This window comes from Littorina saxatilis, linkage group LG1, assembly GCF_037325665.1.
Source record: "Littorina saxatilis isolate snail1 linkage group LG1, US_GU_Lsax_2.0, whole genome shotgun sequence".
In the NCBI taxonomy this organism is placed as follows: domain Eukaryota; kingdom Metazoa; phylum Mollusca; class Gastropoda; order Littorinimorpha; family Littorinidae; genus Littorina; species Littorina saxatilis.
Genome location: NC_090245.1, coordinates 15,428,007 through 15,451,776, shown reverse-complemented (window position 1 = coordinate 15,451,776; position 23,770 = coordinate 15,428,007). Strand labels below are relative to the sequence as shown.

General features: G+C 42.7%; 1 protein-coding gene across 2 annotated transcripts in view; it reads right to left on the bottom strand.

Moving 5' to 3' along the window:
* Window positions 1-23,770, bottom strand: part of LOC138962786 (T-box transcription factor TBX20-like) — a 61,496-nt gene that overhangs the window by 28,506 nt on the left and 9,220 nt on the right. For both annotated transcript variants that reach the window (XM_070334749.1, XM_070334756.1), the window contains exon 2: window positions 22,827-23,457. In XM_070334749.1, coding sequence (XP_070190850.1) covers window positions 22,827-23,457 — 631 coding nt within the window. The remainder of the gene's footprint in view (window positions 1-22,826; window positions 23,458-23,770) is intronic.

Below are 23,770 nucleotides of genomic sequence, written 5' to 3'. Positions count from 1 at the left end.
CTCTCCTATTGAGCGTTTGAGATCATGTATATAGTTATCTGCTTACCATGCGATCCCAGCCTTTTGTAGTTATCTGACTATCGCGCCACACGCTGGCACTTTAGTGATACCATCAGCAGTGTTGGGTCTAGTTCCCCGGTCCTCTTCAGTGTTTTCGGCACTGTTTATAACATTATTATAGGTTGTACAAAATGACGCCATCTGTTTGGGCCTCAGCCACCTCACAAAGTCATAAACTTGTCAGAAAGCTAAAGAAAGAGAAACCCACTGCGTCAGTATAATTTCCCAGAGAGTGATCTTTTTGAAAATATTTCGGATTTTCTGGAAAGAATACACACTATCTAACATGGATGAAAACTTGAGTTACCTGGAACTGAAGTATCCTCTCCTTCCGTTAAAAACGCAACCTCTTCTTTTCTAAACGTGCACCCCTATCGATATTTTTCTTGAAGTCTTTTTGAACTTCTTCACTGGACCACACTTGGTAAACTTGACAAAGTGTACGTAAAATGAAATCTTAAGGTGTGAATGGGTTTTTTTGTAAATTTTTTTTAAAGGCACAGTCCTTCCCCTGAAAACATATCCCCCCCCCCCCCCCCCAAAAAAAAAAAAAAAAAAAAAAAAAATCACCTCCCTTTAAATCAGAACTCAATCTTCACATTATGAAAACAAAACAAAACTGTTGCTCGCCCAACCTGAAGTTTTGATTTTCTAATTGAAATAATCAGATTAGGTCACGCGGGATATTTGCGGATGAACTGTTGTTTACCAATGCAACCCTCGCTTGTACTTTCTAATTGAAACAATGAAGTTAATTCACACGGAACATCTGTGGAAGAGAGTTACATTTCAGCCTGCGAAAACAGATTTGTCGCCGAGCATGGGGAATTTATCCCCACAGCCTTGGCATGGGGAAGATAAGACATTGCCGAGTCCCGTGCCGTATCCTTAAAATAACCATTTAAATGGTGTTAACGACACCCCGTATTGTAGACACAGCGAGAATACGTAAAGCAGAGTTAAAGTGGCAGTCCTACCTTGTGAAATAGTCTACTTTTATCCCCATTTAAGCATGGGGAAGATCAGACACTGCTGAGTCATGTGCCGTATCCCTAAATAACCATTTAAATGTTGTTAACGCCACCTCGTACTGTATAGGCACAGCGAGAATACGAAACGTAAAATCAAAGTGGCAGTCCTACCCTGTGAAATAACCTATGCTTTTCATCCCCACTACCGATATATAAGCATTGGGAAGATCAGACACTGTCGAGTCCCGTACGGTATCCCTAAATAACCATTTAAATGGTGTTAACGCCACCCCGTATTGTAGGCTCAGAGAAAATACGAAGCGTAAGGTTAAAGTAGCAATCCTTCCCTGTAAAATAGTCTTCTTTTATCCCCACTGTCTATGAGCATGGGCAAAATCATGCCGTCACTGTCGAGGCCCGTGCCGTATCCCTAACCATTAAAACGGTGTTAAAGCCACCTCGTCTATTGTACTCTCTCTCTCTCTCTCTCTCTCTCTCTCTCTCTCTCTCTCTCTCTCTCTCTCTCTCTCTCTCTCTCTCTCTCTCTCTCTCCCACCTCCCTCCCCACTCTCTCTCTCTCTCTCTCTCTCTCTCTCCCACCTCCCTCCCCTCTCTCTCTCTCTCTCTCTCTCTCTCTCTCTCTCTCTCTCTCTCTCTCTCTCTCTCTCTCTCTCTCTCTCTCTCTCTCTCTCTCTCTCAAGGGCTGAGAGTCGTATTCACATTGCATCGACCTGACTGGACCTTTTGCAGGTGGTGAAGCGAGGCGTAAAGTCTAAAATAAGTTAACAGGCTCATTAGCAGCTTGCGAAGGTAGGTCCACCTCAGTCAACATCCCTTGCGCTAAGCACATCGCAAATTATCCTCATTACGAGCTCACGTTTCGTTGCGAGAAAAAAAAAAGCGAGAGTAATCTGAGGACACGAGGATCTATGATATCACCCTGCCGTTTAGAGTTACGGGTTTCCTCTTTCCGGTAAGTGAGGAGAGGTATACTTAGTAATTAAGGAGTCGCGAAAAGTCGGCTTTGTGTATGGTGATAGTGATCGTGTTTTGAAAGCTTGTTGTGTGCTTACTTTTTGACTTTTTATTTTATATAATTTTGTTACATATTTAGCGTGACTAATTTGTGAGTATCTCAGATGAATCGCTGTCCTCCTCTCCGCACTTGTTTAATGCTGCGGCTGTGACGAGGTATCTCTAAATCGTCAAGTTTCGGTCACGATAAGCATCTGCATCACTTTGCCCGAAGTATAAATTTCGAAAAGTAGTAGTAGTCTACATGTATCTGCATTCTATATGTGCGAAAAATAAAAAATAAAAAAACAAAAGGTACATTTTACAATGAGAATATCCCAGTTCTCCTTACGGTTGTACGCAACTGAGGTGAAATGAGATATCAACCGCAACATTTGAGTCCCCACAATAATCGGTCAAACTTGCTGTTAAAATCCATTTCAAAAACTATAGCAGAACCTGCTTTCTGTGAAACACGAGTTAAATATTATAATGAGAAGGTCCGAGTTCACATTATACGATTATCATTGATCCAAATGTTGTATCATGGCACGATGAAAGACATGATCAGCTCAATGCCATGCCTATATATATATTTGCTATAATGAAGCAATGAAACCCAATGAGCGCCGTTTAAAAAAAAATTCCTTCAAAATATCTCAGTTCACATCATTGTAATAAAGAGCATGCGCCGTTTGAAAGGATGTTTCTTAAAACTACCTCAGTATACAAATATACCTAAATTCAGTGACGAGCCCCTAATGGATAGACAATTCCTGAAAAATATGTATCCCAGCTTTTCTATGCCCAGAAATAGAGACAAAAGTGTCTATATACCAACATGCAAAGGCAAAACATATACATAAAAAAAAGTCTGTGTTTGGTAACTTGACTGACACTTTTTTTTTTGGTTCCCAACTCCAAACTTTTCCGGCTCATATTATTCTTGAACACGAGTGTCTCACAGCGGCCGTTTGAAAACATGTCACAATAGAAACTTATATTTGGGATGTGGGGGGGTGGGGGGTGGGGGTGGAGGAGGCGGAGAGCGGCAGCAGCGCGTACGGATTTAGGGATTAAGATGGAAGACGACTTTTTGGGGGAGGGAGAGCGGATCACATCTCTGGCTCCAACACTGACTGTAGTGTCAGGAGAGTGTATCGTGTCCTGGGTATCCCAGCTTGCTGCACCTGTAGTCGTAAATCCCGGCAAATGACTGTAGTTAAGTGAAAGATGTCTTACACTCGCCCTGCTCCAGTTTCGCCTTCAATTATGTGACAAGCGCGCCGAGCCCTCCTCGCGGCTACAACTATATGTGACGGCGTCAAGTCAGTTAAAGATACTATAGCTTCCTTCCCATAAACGCGGTCCTTCATTCAGCCAGAAGTCGACTTCTCGAAGACTTCACAAAGTCTTTTTACCGAAAACTCAGTGCTAAAGCTCTGTGCGGCCAGCTTCGCGAAGCATACTTCGTGTAGTCGCCGACTTTGCCCAATTAATGATAGGCTGAAAGAACATCTTGTTAATCAACAATGTTGACTTAAAGGCTTACTAACTCGCTCCCGTGTTTACGATGTGTAGTTTGCCCACAATCGATGTCAAATGCATCATAAGGCCATATAATGACGATATGTCGCAATGCGCGGACCATATACATGCATTACAGCTTGTTCTAGCCTCTGAAAAAGTGAGGATGTCAACAAAGACGCGGAGTTATTTCCCTTGCGTCAACGTTACCTCTGTTGGCAAATCTATAAATAGGACGATCTAGATCAAAATAAAAATTCAAATATCTCAACATTTAAGGGGTCCTAGACCACAATATCTTGCAGGGAACTTAATTTAGCATGTCTCCAGCTCTGGGTAAAGCAATTAGCGTGAATAGTCATCAGCTTTCTATGCCTTTAAGTTAGTTGTTAGCATTGTTTTGTTTCTCGCCACTATCTTATTGAAAATCAGTCAAGTTGAATGAATGTCTAAAACAAAGATAACGCGTTGCTACGTTGTCGCACTATATACGACTTTCTTTGAATACTTGGTTTAAACATAAGTTTATTTTAACAAAGGTTACAATCATGACATGTATACAAAGTTCACAGAAACAGCAACAAGCTAGAAGCTTATAGTGGTGTTCCTGCATGACAGTACAACATAAGGCGGTAACGGCTGAAAAATTTGTCTCAATAAACCAAATCTATTAATAACGTAATGAACGTTGCATAATGATGATAAAGAAAGACAGTAAAGGAAGGAAGGAGGGGGAGGTGAATTATGTGATTGGGGAGGGTACAGTTTAAATGAAAAGCAAGTAAACATGAAAAGAAAATTGAATGAAAATTGTACATCAAAACAAAAATCAGTTTTAGAATACATATATAATATTGATGGTGTTAGCGAGTAAGAGATAGGGAGGGAGAGAGGGAGGGAGGGAGGGGGAAAGTGAGAGAGAGGGGGAGAGTGAGAGAGAGAGAAGGGGGAGAGAGAGAGAGAGAGAGAGAGAGAGAGAGGGGGAGAGTGAGAGAGAGAGAGAGAGAGAGAGAGAGAAAGAGAGAGAGAAAGAGAGAGAGAGAGAGAGAGAAAGAGAGAGAGAGAGAGAGAGAGAGAGACGAGTAGACGTATCGATTTTGTTTTCACTTTACATGTTTATCTGTTCGAAACGGCCGGACTGTCCAATAAATTCCTGCACTGTTAAAAAGATTTTTTTGTTAATTTTTGTTTGCAAGGAGGGGTTTCCATGAAGTAGAATATCTGTGTGTATGAAGTTGTTGGTTAGTTTGTTGATTGTGTTGTTTCTTGCAGCTAAGTGTAAACAGCATTCTAGTAAGAAGTGTGTTGCAGTTTCTGTTCCATCACCACAGTCGCATACGCTATTTTCCGCAAGGTGTCGCTCAACTAAGTCTTTCTTTAGATCGCTGATATTAAGTCTCATTTTTGTGTGGATTATTTGTGTTTGTCGACTGCCACTGTAGAAGTAAACGGGAATTTGTGTGTCGTCTTTTGTTAAGTAATGTTTAAATTCCCCGAGGGAGTCGGTTAACTGTATTTGTTCAGGTAGTAGGTTCCTTTGAATACTTTGTTTTCATATAAATGTATATAGAGCAGCTACTATACATAGTGTTCTTTGCCTTCATCTATTCATTATGTGTACTTTTATGTGCCTGTGTGTTCTGAGAGTGTGTTTTTACGAGCCAAAAGAAAAAATTCTGTTTATTACATTCAAACAATAAAGTTGTATTGAATTGAATTGAATTGAATTATACAGGGTGACATGAGCAAGTATATGCCATTTTTCGGGGCATCACCTCTCGAGCACCGAAGACTAAAACATCACACGAGCATGATAGATCTCTCCGTCAAAATGAAAATAAAATCAGTTATACCATTTCCGTTTTATGGTTGTTATTTGAAAGTTGCAGAGAGGCTTGCACCTTGCATGTTTTACTTTGAGTTCATAAGTCCTGTATTACTTTTGTATTACTTGATTAATTCATTTTTTAAGTCACCATTTTTTCAAGTCAACAATGCTTCATTCATTAACGTTTTTAGTAATGTATTTATATATTGATCTATTTTTTTAAATTTTCATTTATAAAATATCTTTACATGTTGAACTACCTTTCCGGTCGAATTTCTCTCTCTTTTCTTTTTTCTTTTATTCATTCAACTAATATTTGTACTAATATATACTAAAATGGAGTCTGACCGAATAAATGAACAACTCTGGCCTTTTCCTGATATTCTTTCCTTCTTTCTTACTTTCTGTTCAAATTCTTTTTTTCCTTTTGGTCTTTTTTTTCTTAATATTCATTTCATGGTTTTTTTTTCTTCCAAGCCAACCAGACAAAATACTTTTTTTTTAAATTTAAATACTATACTTTTACTGAAAACAGGATGGATGAAAACGGACATCCGATTCTAATTTGACGGACCCTCGCAGAGCGAGGCTTTTTTTTTTCTTTTTTTTTTTTTCTTTTTTCAGTCGCAGACGACCGTTTCGTTCGGATCGATGAAAAGAAAGTCGGCTTGGATCTGGGACTCGGCGCTGTTGAGATGCGAAAGTTAGGTTGTTGCCAGGTAACGGATACAGTTACGTCTGCGACGACGGCAGCCGAGAATGGTGGTGTATAGGACCATCATCAACTATATAGACAACCCTCTACCGACATCTCCCTCCCTCCGCAACTCTTCAACCGCTAGAGGTCTTTTAATGACTTACAGTGGTGTATTGTGCTAAGAGGGGGGGGGGGGGGGGGGCTGGGGAAGTGGGAGAGAGGCTGACAGACAAATAGACAGACAGACAGACAGACAGACAGACAGTTAGACAGACAGACAGACAGACATCAATAGAAACAGAGACAAATATAGAGATAGACAGACAGGCAAGACAAACAAACAGTTAATCATATACAGAAGCAGAGGCAGAAACAAGTAGAGAGAGAGAAAGGGGAAAAGTGAGACGATAAGAGAAAAACAACAAGGCAGAATCAGAGACATAGACAAATAGAGAAAGAGGCAGAGACAGACAAATATAGACAGACAGAAACAGAAACAGCGACAAGTAGAGAGAGAGGGGGGAGGAAAGAGAGACGGAAAGAGAGAGACAGAGAGAGAAAAGCAGACAGACAGAAACATGGACAACGACAAATAGAGGTAGGGAGAGAGAGAGCGACAGACAGACAGACAGACAGACAGACAAAACAAGAGAAAGATACAAGAAAGAGCGAGAGAGAGACGGAGGGGGGGGGGATAGAGAGAGAGAGACAGAGAACACGATAGAGAGAGAGAGACACACACACAGACAGAGACACAAAGACAGAGACGAGAACATGATAGAGAGAGAGACACACACACACAGACAGAGACACAAAGACAGAGACGAGAACAGACAGAGAGAGAGAACTTGATAGAGAGAGAAACACACACACACACACACACACACACACACACACACACACACACACACACACAGAGACACAAAGACAGAGACGGGAACAGACAGAGAGAGAGAACATGATAGAGAGACACACACACACACACACACACACACACACACACACACACACACACACACACACACACACACACACACACACACACACACACACACACACACACAGACACAAAGACAGAGACGGGAACAGACAGAGAGAGAGAACATGATAGAGAGAGAGACACACACACAGACAGAGACACAAAGACAGAGACGGGAACAGACAGAGAGAGAGAACTTGATAGAGAGAGAGAGAGAGAGAGAGAGAGAGAGAGAGAGACACACACACACACACACACACACACACACACACACACACACACACACAGACACAAAGACAGAGACGGGAACAGACATAGAGAAAAGGCCACGACCGAGGTCTCGTTTATACCAGTGGCGTGACCAAGACCCATTCCCCACACACACACACCGAGACTTTTTCAGCCCGCTGCTCGGGCCAACTCCGCGCACTGGAGGCAATCAAATGTCTTCAAATTAATTTAGCGCTTTCGTACGTTTGATGAAAGAAGGTTTTGTATTAAGGGGCGGCCCTAATGGGTGGCTTGTCGTTCCTTTGTGTCAGCTAATCAGCGACTGGGGCCGCCACCACGGACAAAAAGTGTCAATCATTCGCTCACACGCCCGTCACTTGCCCTGCAAGGCAAAAGTCACGCCAAACGGGCATTAACGGAGGAAACTCAAATGGCTGGTTCTCGTTTAAAGAAGAAAGAAAAGAAAAAGGTCATGCCCATGTTTGTTTTACTGGTTATTTTTGTTCTCTAGTCAACAGTATTACACTACTTGCTATAGGTAAGCTGGGGTGGGGGTGGGGGTGGGGGGGGGGGGGAGATAGGGACTGACAGAAAAAAGAAAGAAAGACACAAAGTGACTACATCGCTGTCTGCTTGTGTCTTTATTGTTTGCTCTCGGTCTCTGTGTCCACGTAGTTTACAGTCCCCCCCCCCTCCCCCCTCCCCCGCTCGCGCTCTCTCTGTTTCTCATGTTCTCTCTCTCTCTCTCTCTCTATCTCTCTCTCTCTCTCTCTCTCTCTCTCTCTCTCTCTCTCTCTCTCTCTCTCTCTCTCTCTCTCTCCCCGATCGTATGTGTCCCCCCCCCCCCCCACATAGCATATTAACTCAGTTCTACCTAAGAGGACGTTAAAACTAACTAGTCAGTCAGTCTCTAGCTCCGCCTCTCTCTCTCTCTCTCTCTCTCTCTCTCTCTCTCTCTCTCTCTCTCCCCCTCTCTCTCTCTCCCTATTTCCAACACACACACCCCTCAAACTGCTCCCCTTCCTCTACCAATCCCCCAGCCTCCCATGTCAGTTGTCTCTCCTTTAGTCTCCTCCCTTCTCTTTGTCTCACTTTCCGCCTTCAGTCAGGTTTATTAGATATTAACAGACATTATTTACTTCTTCAAGTTAGTTTCAGACGCCTGATCCCGCTTTGAAGCCTGATTGAAAGAGACGGCCCTTCGCTTGCAAATCACCTTACGTCCAGTCTTTCAGCTTCGTAAAAAAAATCTTGCATGTTTCATCTTCATTCCTGCATGAAATAGGAATCATCTAATGGTAAATACTTTCTTAGAAAACGTTGTTAGTGTGGGCACAATCAATTGATCTGCTTGGTTTAAAGGACTTGCAAATCACATCACTTTTAGACTTCAAAGATTTTTTTTAATGGAAAATTAAACTAACAAAACAAACAAAAACAAGCTTGCATGTTTCAACTTTATAAACCTTAAAGACCAACCAGAGAGCAAAACTTTTTTTTGTCCAAAACATTTTTGTCACAACCCAGGTTAATATTCCGAAAGCGATTTTGCAAAATTTTGTGTTGCTGATTTTTTAACCACCTAAGATACAGAGTCCGCCGGACTTTGAAACAGGCAGACACTAGCACTTTCTGACGTAACTAAGCATATATAAATGTTAACGTTATTCATCTGTATGGTATGAAATACTTACAAAACACTTCAGACATTGCAGAACGTTTTATGTATGTAAAAATCTTGCATTTATCATTTTCATAAACCTGGAAAGAGGAGTCATCTGATGGTTAATATTTTTAAAGGGAACCTTTAATTAGTGTGAGCGCAATTAACCTGTATGCATGCATGGTTCGAAATACTTAATAATAATATCACGTTCACAATTTGAATGGCTTTTCTTTATGTAAAAACAAAACATAAACCTTCCATACTTTATATAATAATAATAATAATTGTCAGTAAGTACTGGTGTCACATGACTGATGTGAACCAGTTGATTGGCTAATGGCGATGCGCTAAAACTGTTAGCGCACTCTTGGAGTGCGCTAACTTTTCCACAGAGCGTATTCTTCCGCCCTTTGCCTAAGCGAGACTGTGCTCTCATCCTCAGAATTAATTAATGACGTGTAGCTTATATTCTGCACAATACCAAATGACCATAAATTCCCTGCTTCTCAATTAAAGAAGAAGTGGGTTTTTTCTGACAGATTGCATGTGCCTGTGCCACAGTGCCACTGATCTAAAAATAGAAGCCGCTGTGTTTCATCTAATTTTCGCCGACTTGCATAGATTCTTCTCATATTCCGTGTTAGTGGCATGTAGCTTATCATCCACATTACCAAATGATGAGTTAGTATACATAATTCCCAGCGGCTAACAGAAAACACAAGTGTTATTCCGATAACGTACCAGCTAGACCAGTTTGGAAGACTGACTCGATCGACTCTGTCATACGTAGCAGATCGACTACACTGAAATACGACTGCATCAGTTCAGTAAATGAATGGTTTCTGAATTATTATTTCAAGGCAAGAACAATCGTAATCGAAAACGTGTAGGGTTCAGAACGTTCTTACCATATAAGACTTATTACCAGCCTGCCTCATGCGTGCAGACTCAGTGCAGACTGCAGTGGTAGTCTAGCAGACGACATAAACCCCGCTCAGCAAAGTAACATGTTGGGCAAACTGTGAACGAAAAAACGATGGGGATATAATACTTGTAGGGTTCAGAGCATCAAGTTCTTACCGTTCATATTTAGTATCAGACTCCCCGATGAGTGAAGATACAACACGAGAAATATGCCACATTTATTTTGAAAATGTGCCAACCGTCGAGTCCTTCGAGTCAATTCAAGGGGAGTCACTCCGCACAGTCAATCCGTCGAAGCTCGACTGACTGGAGGTTTCGAATCGCAAATAACGCCGCAGAGCACAGTCCTTTCTCCGAGTTCAAATGAGGTATCTCTGAAAGATCATCACTGTTCAGCTTAACGCTACACTGGAATTTACCAACAGAAATTAAAATGCGTGTGACGAAAGCACGACACACTTGAGACACCCCACACAAAAGTAGATCTGACACAAACCTGACCACACAGTTACGCCAATCCAAATGCGCGTTGCAAAATGTGCGTTTTGAATCTTCTTTTTTCTCTGGCGGTACTGACAATATCGTTATTGAAACAATCCCAGTGCACTAAGGGACTTATAGAGCAAATCTCGAAAATAATTATTGAACTCAGCGCTATGCGCTTCGTTAAATAATGAATTTTCTCGATTTGCTCTATAAATCCCTTAGTGCACTGGGATGTCTCAATAACTTAAATAATAATAATAATAATAATATTTATAATAATAATAATATTTATATAGCGCATGTATCCAGGGTTTTACCCTGCTCAAAGCGCTGTACAATCAAAATACTACGACAACATAACATTATTTAACGTGCAATCACACACACTAAACTTCATATAGATCTGGAAGTCGCGTTTTTCTATTTTCTATTTTTTTTCTATTTTAACACGTATAATATTTTACCGTTTTAAACACCGCGAAGTGTAGGGATGTTTTTGATTTTTGTCTCTGCTTTAAGTCAGAATGCCAGAGCGAGAGTTCGCGATGAGCAAGTCTGCACAAGATAAGCCCAGCCCCGTGTTAATTCCTTCTTGTTCTCGCCAACAGCAGCGCCCTGTTCTCTCCTAGCCCCAGTCGTTGCGAAGGGGGAAAAGCTAAATAAACCCCCTCTGGGGACGCCTTTGTTCAAAACAATTCCCCTTATAGACCAGTTTTATACTGTAGCATTCCAGCCCAGCGCATTCCTCGAATAACTGTCAAAATAAAGATTCTTCTGCTGAAACTGTTAAGAATTAAGAATACAGTGTTGTGTGGAATTTATCTTGATTATATCCACAACGTTGGTTAACCGTTATATATACGGAACAAGGTGCATTGTCGCTTGTATAATTATGATTGTTTTTAAAGAGAGAAAGTTTTAAAGAAATACAATTATAGTTATACAATCAATATACATTCATTTTACTGTGCTAAGCCTCAAGGTTACTGCTTCTCTAAAAGCTTGAATGCTTTATTCAAATACATCGACACACGTTTGAAAGTTTCTTCATGTGATGAAACTAACATCGTAAATTAAGTCGAAAGAGGCTTGACTTTTTTCATATATTCAATTATGCTTAATAGTTATCTTATAAGCTGTTCAAATGTGGGCAGCAAAGAACAAAATGGACTTCATCCTCCTGGTTTTCTGTACAACGTAGACTCATCATATATGTTACAGTTAATCTGTGAAACCAGGGAATACGTGTATTAACTAAACTATTTTAGGTAATACATGAATTAACTGTTTTTTTCCGTCAGTTAATTCATGTATTACCTAGTTAATACACGTATTCCCTGGTTTCACAGATTAACTGTAACATATAATACTCATTTCAGATAATATAGTACATTATTTAATACAAACAGCAAACCTATAACATAAAAATGCCAAGACAGAGAGAGAGAGAGAGAGAGAGAGAGAGAGAGAGAGAGAGAGAGAGAGAGAGAGAGAGAGAGAGAGAGAGAGAGAGAGAGAGAGAGAAAGCAAGAAAGAGAGAGAGTGAGAAAGAGATACAGTGACAGGCAGACAGACAGTCAGACAGACAGACAGACAGAACAGCGAAACAGAGACACAGAAACAGCAAAACAGAGAGAAAGGACGCACACGCACACACATAGTTACACAAGTCCATCAAAATCGATTGTGTTGCCGAATAAGAGGTTAAACTGGAGACAGCGCTAAAAACAACAATTGCCTCTTTGAAAAATCACCCTCCCACTAAAGCGGCCATTTGCATACGCCTGAGGTCCGTGGAAGTGTGCAGTAATGACTGGTGCTGAGACGGGAGGCGGGGCCCGGGCTCATTTTGTCATCAACGCGACCTCATGCAATTCTTCTGTCGAACCCCCACCCCACCCAAACCCCTCTTGGCTTCTGCCCATCCCGACCCCGCTCTCTTGGACTTTTCTCCAACCCGTCGATTTTTTTGTTGATTTTTTGTTACTATCTTATTCAGGATTTTCGTTCTTTCGTTGCGCAGCATGCATTGCAGGACTTGGTTGTTGTTGTTTGTTTTATTTGCAAACTGTACAGGCCAAAACAATGTTGAGTAGATCGATCTTATTTATTATATGAGGGCACAATGCTCGAGCGACTCTCAAAATGGCTGAACCAATACATTTATTCATTTATTTGATTTAATCTTATTTACTACTTTGTTGATGTATTCATCTATTTATTGACTGCTTGATTGATTGATAACATAATTGATTTGTGTATTTGTTTATTCACTATCTTATTTGTTTACAGCAGTTGTAACTATGTGAGTTTTAAAAACTAATGAGCAGAAACACTGAACCAAAAGGCAACAAGTATGAAGTATCACACTAAGAAGGGCTGGGAAGGAAAAGAAACTTTGTTTCAAACGTAACGTGCGTATCGATTTCCCCTCGACGGGCGCAGTGGCGTAGTGGTAAGACGTCGGCCTCCTAATCGGGAGGTCTTGAGTTCGAATCCCGGTCGCTGCCGCCTAGTGGGTTAAGAGAGGAGATTTGTTCGATCTCCCAGGTCAACTTATGCGCAGACCTGATAGTGACTTAACCCCCTTCGTGTGTACACGCAAGCACAAGACCAAGTGCGCACGGAAAAGATCCTGTAATCCATGTCAGAGTTCGGTGGGTTATAGAAACACGAAAATACCCCAGCATGCCTCCCCCGAAATCGGCGTATGCTGCCTGAATGGCGGGATAAAAACGGTCATACACGTAAAAATCCACTCGTGCTAAAAACATGAGTGAACGTGAGAGTCTGTAGGCTAAGCCCATGAACGAAGAAGAAGAAGAGAAGAAGATATTTTCCATTACACGGTCAAGTTAATATTATTTCCCAACGTTTATCTAATTAAGATAAATGAATCACATCAATATTCATGAATTGTTTTACTGCCAAGCCATCCAGCTCTGGCGAAAGAGTGATGATAAACACGCCCTGCACGTGATGATTTTTCTCCGCTGGTGAAGACGTGAGGTTGAGAAAAATGCACGCAGTCAACAATTAAGGTTCAAGAAAAATCGGAGGAGCGAAGATGGAGAATTAAACGGAGAGCGAGATGGAGAGAGGGAGACAGAGACAGAGATACACACACACACACGCACACACAGAGACCCAGAGCGAGAGACAGAGAGGGCGAAAGAGATAGACAATCAAAGAGAGAGAGAGAGAGAGAGAGAACTCGAACTCGAACTCGAAAACTTTATTACCGAGGGATGATAGCATTAGGTCCATATGGTCCTTTCTTACAGCTAGTCCCTTCTATAATACACACATGAAACAAAGAACAAATATGAAGAATGAAAACATTTAAACAAAAAATCAAATAAAACAAAATTATGTGGGGAAAAGTATAACAAAATAAAAATAAAAAATTCAAAAGTGTGCTTGTTAATGGAAGCATACTATACACTTTCTCTTTCACACACACTCGCACAAATTGTACACCGACTTAGTCGTTAGAGAGGTGCTTTCGGAGCTGTCTTTTAAAAGAAGATAATGACAGACATGACTTGATATTTACAGGTAGTGAATTCCAAAGGAACGCACCAGAATAAGAAAAACTAGTTTTAAACAAATCGATGCGGGGCCTTGACAAGGCAAGGTTATTTCGAGTGTTTGAATAATATGACGGAGATGATTTGAAGAGTTGTATAAGATATGTTGGGGCGTCCTTATAGACGACTTTATACATAAATGAACATTTATTATACAAAAGCTGCTTTTTTAAGCTTAACATCCCAATACTTTTCATCTTTTCCTTTGTAGAAAGAGATGGACTGGGCAGAACTAGTTTAGCAGCTCTACGCTGGAGCGAGTTCAGCTTCTTCAAGTGAACTTCACTACACCCGTCCCATACTATGGAAGCATAATCAATATGGGGTTTTATGTGGGCATTGTAAAATAGTTTCCTTGTGTCTAGATTAATAATGCTTTGTAACTTTGACAAAAGAAACAGGTTTTTAGCAATTTTTTTGCAGATTCCATTGATGTGAGTCTGCCATTTGAGATTATTATCAACAGTAAGTCCCAGTAAACGGTGCTCAGCTACTTGCTCAATGGAGTGCTCATTTAGGGACAGACTCAGAGTCATTTCTGAAAGTTGATGTTTTTGGCGAGTGCTGATTATCATAGACTTTGTTTTAACTGGATTAATAAGCATACGATTTGCAGAACACCACTCAGAAACATCGTTTAGGCTCTGTTGTAATTTGTCTTGAATTTGTGCAGGGCTTTTCCCTGTTGCATGTAAGGTAGTATCATCTGCTAACATATGACACTCAACAGATTCGGACTGTAGGTACAAGGGCAAATCATTTATATACATGCAAAATAATACAGGTCCTAAAACAGACCCCTGTGGCACTCCACATTTCACAGTGCCCTGAGAAGAGTACGTATCGTGTACGTATACAGATTGAACCCTCTCTTTAAGATAAGAGTAAAAAAAAGCGACAGTGCTAGAACTTTTCAAATAACACTTTAATTTCTGTAGAAGGATCTCGTGATCCACGAGGTCAAAAGCTTTTTTTAGGTCCAAGAAAACATCACCAGAAATGTCTAACCTATTGATGGATGAGTACCATGAATCAGTTAATCTGGCAAGGGCAGTGTTACATGAATGTTGAGAGAGAGAGAGCCGAGAGAGACAAGAGACAGAGAGAGACAGAGCAGACAGAGACAGAGAGAGAGAGAGAGAGAGAGAGAGAGAGAGAGAGATGGCGAGAGAAAAACCGCCAAAAGAGTGAGTGAGAGAGAGAAAGAGATGAACACAGAGACAGAGAGAATCAGAGAGAGTCGGAGAGAGTCCGAGAGAGAGAAGGAAGCGCGAGAAAAGAGGCAAATTACAGGTTGGCTGTCGCCTCTTTCCATCACGGGCCCGAGCTAACCATCACCTATCAGCGCTGGGAGGGGGGAGGTTGCAGGCCCGACCCGGGGGACCCTGCCATTAACACCCACGGATGTGTGTGACCGCCTTGCCTTTGTTTCTTCGCCAAACCTTGGCCACACTTCATCACCATTGAAGCAGTCATCTATAGAGAGGGGATGGTGGCATCTGGGGGGGGGGGGGGGGAGGCTGAGTGCCAGAGTGAGACATTGAACTGATGAGACCAAGAGATGGGGAAAAGAGAGTGTGACCATGAAGGAACACACAAAAAACAGAGTGAGCGAGAGAGAGAGAGAGAGGGAGAGAGAGAGAGAGAGAGAGACAGAGACAATACAATACAATACAATACAATACAATACAATACAATACAATAACTTTATTAATCTCTAAAAGAGAAATTACATTGCTGAGCGTTTGTGTCCGTAATAATAACATACATAAAACATTCAAAATAAACATTTGTTCTTTGTCCTGAGAAAATATAGTACATTGGTTATCACATAAGAAAGTATATTAAAAATAAATTAACATGCATTCACCATCAACAATGCACAAAAGAAAGTCAGCACCTTGCCGGTTATCACATTATTGTCTAAGAGAGTAGAATGCAAAACAAAATCAACAATACTGAAACAATACAGAACACTGACCCCGTGCATCAGAGCGACAACACCAGCATCTACCGCCCCACCTGAGAATTGAAGATGTGAATTGCAGATGGAATGAACGAATTTCTGTAGCGTGTGGATCTTGCGGTTGGTTGTCTGAATCTGTTGCTCCTGTCTGTCCGTCTACTGTCAAATTCCGGTCTGAGTGGGTGCGAGTCGTCAGCCAAAATCTTCTGTACCTTGTCAGTCAGTCGTCGTTCATGTGTTGATGTGAAATTGTCCTGCTTCCTCCCAACCACCCCACTTGCTTTCCTGATGAATTTATCTAATCAGAGACAGAGACAGAGACAGACAGACAGACAGACAGACAGACAAACAGACAGTCAGACAGTCAGACAGACAGACAGACAGAGAGGAACAGAGACAGAGAAATAGAAAGACAGAGAGAGCCAGAGAGATAAAGATGAACAAACAACAGCAAACGTTCTGGCAAATTATACCCAAATCAAAATGTTATGACACCGAACACGTAAATCAGGGCAGTATAATATTCTAAACTCCTGTTCCCAATTTACGATTTCCTTTTGCAGCCAAAGCTTTATCATGTGGTCAGCGTATCATTTGGTCAGCGTATATTTATGTTCTTCGTCATTGTCGCAGCTTTGAAAATCAAAGACTTCGTTTCTTCTTCTTCTTCTTCTTGGCGTTCGCAGAGGTTACACGATCAGTCCAGCACTGGTGATAAATGTTGTCGTTTTCTCCAACTCCTGTCGACTGCCATATAGTTTGGTCTGCAAGGGAGTTGGTGACGGCCACACTTCTTTTCGTTCCTCATCTAGTAAGGGACATCGCTGTAAGATGTGTTCCGCTGTTTGGTCTTCTTGACCGTAGGCACAGGTTGGTGATGGCGCCAGCTTGAACTTTTGGTTCATGTGAGCATTGAGCCTGTTGTGGCCAGTACGCAGCCTGATGAGGTTGACTTGCTGCTCTCTGGACAATGTGTGGTAGTCATCTCTGTTTGTCCTTGGCCTCATCAATGCCTTGATGATTGTCTTCTGCTCACTAAAGCTGACACTGTTTTCAGGTTGGTCTTCCACGGCTCCTTCTTTCGCCAGCTTATCTGCCCTTTCATTTCCTGGTATCCCACAGTTTCAAACGACACAGAACATTTCGTGTGGACCAGGTTTGAAGGCACAGTTCTTCCTGTGCTTCTACATAGAATAAGATCCTCCCATGAAGAAAAATGAAATACAAACTTGACTTAGCTCTTATGCCAAAACACCTTCGATGTTGACAGCATCCCACAGCAAAAACTGTGCATTTTGAAAATTCAAAGTGGTGTCTTCTTTATTTTCCGCTCATTTTGTCGTCTGTTTTCCCCATTTATTGGTCTATACTCTTGGATGGGGTGGGGTGCGGATTCCACTGAGTGTGAATTCCTAAATAAACGATTCTCCCCGCCGTATCCAATTTTCTGATGTTTAACTTTCAATTCATCGGCTTTTGGTGGTGGCTGTGGGGGGGGGCGCGCTTGGTAGGAGTGTGGTGGTGTGGCAGTAGATCCCCTGCTGCCGTACTCGAATTGATTCTCTACCATGTGTTACAGGCAACACCAATAAGCAAACAACCAAGCAATTTCCACGCTGCATGTTGTGTTTAGCTATTGACAGAGCCAGCAAGATACCCACAATTCAGTGCTGAAGACAGTCATTTACCCGCTGCCGGGTTCATCCCATTCACTGAGGGACCAGAGCTTCTGACCAATACACAGGCGACAAGACAAGCCTGCCTCATAAATACTGAAGGAGAAAGGGACTACAACGCAAGGCTCAGACACTCTAAAAGACGGGTGGGCCTCTTTATTTGGGGGATTAGGCCTTATTTGGGGGAGTAGGTCTTATTTGAGGTATTAAGCCCTATTTGGGGGATTTTGACACTTTGCGCCAACCATGGAGCTACCTTGCAAGACTTAGAAGCTCTAAAATGAGGCCGGTGTCACGAACTGAAAACTCTGCTGAACAATCCCTCTCAATGCTATCAATGCGCTTGCGCCAATCTTGGACTTAAAAAATGCGACCCTTTGACCGAACGAACCATGGGTTAGGGTTAGGGTTAGGATTAGGGTTAGGGTTAGGTTGTTCACGACCTGATTAATCTCCCCATTCTAGCGCATGCGCATTGACCGCATTGAGAGGGATTGTTCAGGCAGAGTTTTCAGTTCGTGACACCGGGTCGCGACCTTGAGTGTCCAAGTCCTCTTGCCGTGTAGAAGGGGACTGCATCGTAAGGGTAGGCTGGATCCGGGCCACTCCGAGTTTCAAGCTCTGCTCTGTGGATGGAGACTAAGTCCTCTTCGCTCTGAATAGACCCTATCGGTATTCCAAGCTCTCGTAATCTCTCGCAAACTTCAGAGCATAGCAAAGCGATCTCGTGCGAGCTGCACAAGCCAAGGTTCGAAGTTCTCGCGATGTTCAAAGCATAACAAAGAGCGTGTCTCGCGAGAGCTGCTCAGATACCGAAAAGGTCTATTGGACTTGGCGACTCCTAGTTTTCGAGCCCTCCTCTGCTGAAGGGTACCTCTTCGCAAGGTTCACAGGCTCAATTAGAATTGGACCACTCAGAATTTGCTTGCCCTTTTCTGTGGAAGGGGCGCAAGGCTCACAAGCTCTGAGGTCTCTACACAATTTAAGACCCCCAAATGTAGGACTTCTTCCATTTTAAGACCTTGCTTTTTCAGATTTGATGCTCGTAACCTCTGTACATTCACCCCCGATTTAAGACTCCCTCCTTTTTAAGACCTGATTTTCTCAGATTTGTCGGGGTCTGAAAAGGGGGGCTCTGCCGTACTTGGCAAGGGGCACCAGGCCGCTCAGTTTCCGACCCTTCCCGGTAGAAAAAGACTTCATCGCAAAACCGAGAAGCTCGGTCTGAAACGGGGGGGGGGGGGGGGGGGGAGAGAGAGAGGGGCAGGACAGCCCAGGCCAAACCAGGCAAGGCAACGCAATAGTTGGTCCCCGGTGGGACAACAGTGGCAACACCGAGGTGAAAATGATATGTTTGTTTTAGCGGTCGGTGCCAGCCCAGCGGCGGCTGATGGGACAGCCGAGACAATAGGCGGGTGTCAACGATAGCTCAGCTGGTGTCAGGCCAGCCACGGCTGGGGACTGGAAAGCTGTCACAAGACGGGGAGGACTTTTCCTGGCTGTCACCTTTCTCTTGCTCTCTCTGTCACCGCCACCTGCAGAGCGACGTAGCGATGGGGCGGTAACCCGCTCTACCCACCACTACTATAACTGCTGCTGACTTGTTTTATTGAAGGCGTATTTTACCTGCCTGTGAGGGCGTGTGAGCTGGTTGCTCATCTGTTCGCTCCCTCCCTCCTCTTTCTCTTTCTCTCTCTGTTTGTTTGTATTTCGGTCGGTGATCCCCTCCGGCCCTCTCTCCCTCTCTCTCTCTCTCTCTCTCTCTCTCTCTCTCTCTCTCTCCTCTCTTTTTTTAAGCACAGAGAGAGAAAAAGAAAGAAAGAGAGCCAGAGAGACAGAGACAAGACAAGCATACAGACAGACAGAAACAGACAGAGACAGACAGCGACTGTGAGAGAGACAGACAGAGACAGACAGAGAGAGACAGGACTGACAGAGACGGAGAGACAGAGACGGAGAGACAGTGACAGTTTATGTGTGTGTGTGTGTGTGTGAGAGAGAGAGAGAGAGTGTGTGTAGAGAGAGTGTGTAGAGAGAGAGAGAGAGAGAGAGAGAGAGAGAGAAAGAGAAAGACAGAAAGAAAGACAGAGAGAGAGAAGAGAGATCGAGAGAGAAAGAGAAAGACAGAAAGAAAGACAGAGAGAGAGAGAGAGCAGTTCAGCCGAGATAGAAATATTGATGTCTCCCTCGTGGCCGCTGAACCTGTCCCTCCCAATCACACCATGCAGGCTAAAATGACCGTGGCTTCTCTCATTATCTCACCTGGGAAGCAATGAGATACAGCTTGGGTTTAAATCGTCATTATCACGAGTGCTGACAACGAGGGTTTTCAACTAACTCGTCGGACTGGCGAACCAGCAAAACGAAGACAATAGTCTGCTACATTTTTACACCCCCGGTATAGGGGTGTGTATAGGTTTCGGTCGATGTGTTTGTTTGTTTGTTTGTGTGTTTGTGTGTTTGTGTGTTTGTGTTCGCATATAGATCTCAAGAATGAACGGACCGATCGTCACCAAACTTGGTGAACAGGTTCTATACATTCCTGAGACGGTCCTTACAAAAATTGGGACCAGTCAAACACACGGTTAGGGAGTTATTGGTGGATTAAGATTCTACAAGGACTTATAGAGGGACATATTAATGGTCAAAGGGAAATAACCTTCTCAGTTGGTGGCAGTGAGAATGGTAAGGACGGGGGTGTTTTTCCTACCTCGGAGGAATTTCTTGTTTTTTATATGCTTATTTATGTATTTATTTATTTATGGATTTATTTATTCATTTTACGATTCCGTCCGCAAGATTTTTTTATAATCTACGCTGATGCAGAAAATAGGACGAATACATAATTGGCCACTGATAATGCTGCGACAGTATCAATCAAGTAAAGAGTACATTGGAGAAAAGAGGCCGCTCGCCGGACAAGCGCGCACAACATTTCTAGCTTGACCGCTGATTTGTTAAAACTGTTTAGTTGCCACTGGCAAAAGAACTGACTTTTCTGGCATCTCAGAATGTATATTACAACATGACATGTAGGAGAACAAAAGACAGGAATGTAAAGTAAAACAAGAACAAAAAAACGCAAATCTTTACTGTTAATGTGGCTTCACGATTTACTATATATAGTACTGTTACAAAACTGAGCAGTTCTGAAACGGAAATTACATGCATTTTAAACTAAGTAATTTATATAATTTAACAATTACGTTAAAACACAATTGCTGCTGCAATCCGACGGGCGCAATGGCTTGGTGGTAAGGCGCCGGCCTCCAAAGCGGAAGGTCGTGGGTTCGAATCCTGGCCGCGCCCGTGGTGGGTTAAGGTGGAGATTTTTCCGATCTCCCAGGACAACTTATGTGCAGGCCTGCTAGTGCCTTACCCCCCTTCGTGTGTACACGCAAGCACAAGACCAAGTGCGCACGGAAAAGATCCTGTAATCCATGTCAGAGTTCGGTGGGTTATAGAAACACGAAAATACCCAGCATGCTTCTTCCAAAAGCGGCGCATGACTGCCTAAATGGCGGGGTAAAAACGGTCATACACGTAAAAATCCACTCGTGCAAAAAAACACCCGAGTGTACGTGGGAGTTTCAGCCCACGAACGTAGAAGAAGAAGAAGAAGAAGCTGCTGCAATCAAAATGAAACAGCAACTATATCGACCAGGCTGATTTCAGCGGTATTTAGTTAGTTAGTTGATTTGCTGTTTCTTCGAGCATCTCAGAAACAATGGTTCTCCTCATAGTAAAACAAGCGGGTCGATTTCATGGGTATTTAACGAGTTTTAAAGGGCAGTTCTACATGCATCATCATCCACTGAACGAAGATCGGTCATTTGAAAAACGTTTTCTCGAATTGTTTAAATAAACACACTGCGCGAAAAAGCTTTTTTGTGTTAAAATGAAACAGGAAACTTCCGTTATTTCTGGATTTGGTATACCGTTCTCGGGAATTGAGAGCTGGATAAAGGTCAAAACTGGAGCGTGTACACATGTATATAGTGGATGTACTGAAACGGAGTTGGCCCAGGCATTGCTTTTGGCTAGTCTAAAAATCCATCATGCACTTCTGTGCAGACTTCGCTGGTTGTTTTATTTATTCATTTATTTATTTCTTTATTTCTTTATCTATTTATCTATTCATCTATTTATTTATTTATTCATTTATTCATTTATTTATTTATCTGTTTTGGTTTTATTATTTGGCGAAAATCAAAATAGCTAGTCTGCATGCTATTAAACGTTCCACAATCAAGAATCTAGAATTCATTCGCAATTTCTCGCATGCATCAGCTTCTTACCCCTGTCACAGTACCTTTTAGGCCAAAAAGAAAAAGAGGTCTGTTTCCGGTAACATCGCCGAAAAAAATAGGGTCGGTCGGTCGGTTTTTAATCTTTAATTTTTTATTTTTTTTTTTACCTTTTTCTTACGTTTTCAGAGAGATTCCCGGCGTCATTGGCCGCCATGTTTTTTTCGCGTGACGACGGAAACAGGAGGTAAGTCTTCGATTGTGAAGTCTCATCGACCGATTACCTCCCGTTTTTTTGTGTTTTTGTGTGTGTGTGTGTGTGTGCAAAAAGCACAAAAAAACCTTTAGGGTCGGCGCTTAAAAATAGGGTCGGTCGGGTTACCGGAAACACATATTTTTCTTTTTGGCCTTAGCATCAATACATGTTTCTTTAGTGTTATCATATAGTCTTGTTTGTTCACTTAAAAGATTGAGCGGTCAAAGTTCTTGTGAATGTTTCGTTTTGTCTAAATTTAAACGTTCCATAAACGTAACTTCTCTTGGTGTTTTTTGCTTTGTTTTTAATTATATTATCATTATTATTTGGCAGTTGTTTCTTGGTGTATATCTGGTATTCAAGACTTCCCTTTGTTAACAAGACATACATTTAAAAATAAGATTATTTTTATTATTTTAAATATTATTTTAAAAACGAAATCCCTGCAGTAGAGGAGGCAAAAGATGAGAGAAGAATAAAGAAGACGATTTAAGCCATGTTTGTATAAACACACACATACACACACACATACACACTAAGACATACACAATCCCTACCTACCCAAACCCCAACCTACCCACACCCCTACCCGCCACCCATCAACCCCCACTCCAAACACCAACAACACCACCCCACCCCCACACACCACACACACACACACACACACACACACACACACACACACACACCACCCCCTCACAAACTGACCTGCCGGTCTTGGTGATGATCATCTCAGTCCCCAGCTCGTAGAACTTGTCCCAAAGCTCCTTGGTTTCCAGGCGGCAGTGCACCCCGCTCAGCTCCTCGCTCCCCGACGACGTCATCACGGCCTTGCGAGGGCGGGACTCACTCTTCTCCGCCTTCACCACTACCTCCTTCTCTCGAGGCGTCAGGGATCGGTCACTGCCGACCATCGATCTGTCCATCTCTCGAGGCGTCAGCGATCTGTCGCTGCCCGCGAGCGATCTGTCCATCTCTCGAGGAGTCAGGGATCTGTCGCTCCCCACGAGCGATCTGTCCATCTCTGCGAGGGTTCTTGGCGGTCTGTCGTCTTCGTCATTGTCCAGGACCTCGCCGTGGTCAGTCGCGGAGGTGGCACTGTGAGGCCTGAGTCTCTGGCGGTCAGGAAACACGGGTCTGTGGTGATGAGCTGTTTCCAAGCTGCGATGGAGTGGTAGTGGGTGGTGTGGCGGTGATGATGTCGAGGTCCGACGTTGTCGTTGGTGGTGGTGGTCAGGGTCATCGTCGCCAAGGTCATCGTCAAGGTCGGGTGAGGAGCGTTGCCTGGCACTGCTGCTGCTGCTGCTGCTGATCACGTGACTGCGTGCGGCTCCGACATCTGTGTATGATATACACGCCATATTGAAAAAAGGCAAATAACATAAGGTGAAAAACCGCGCACCTTTACAACAATTCTTATTTGCGATTCCAACCTCTTGGTCTTCATGCAGCATGCATGTAAGCTTACATACACGCGCAGGAACTCGTACCAGTGAGTCAGTGAAAGACTGAAAGACTCCCCCATGCTAAGGGCAGCTAAACCTCACAAAACAACACTTATACGTACTATAAAAGAGTTTAAATGGCTGGCATTTATTTCCCAAAGACATTATCACTTCCATGCATGCAGTGTCAGCAATTTGCTGATTTGA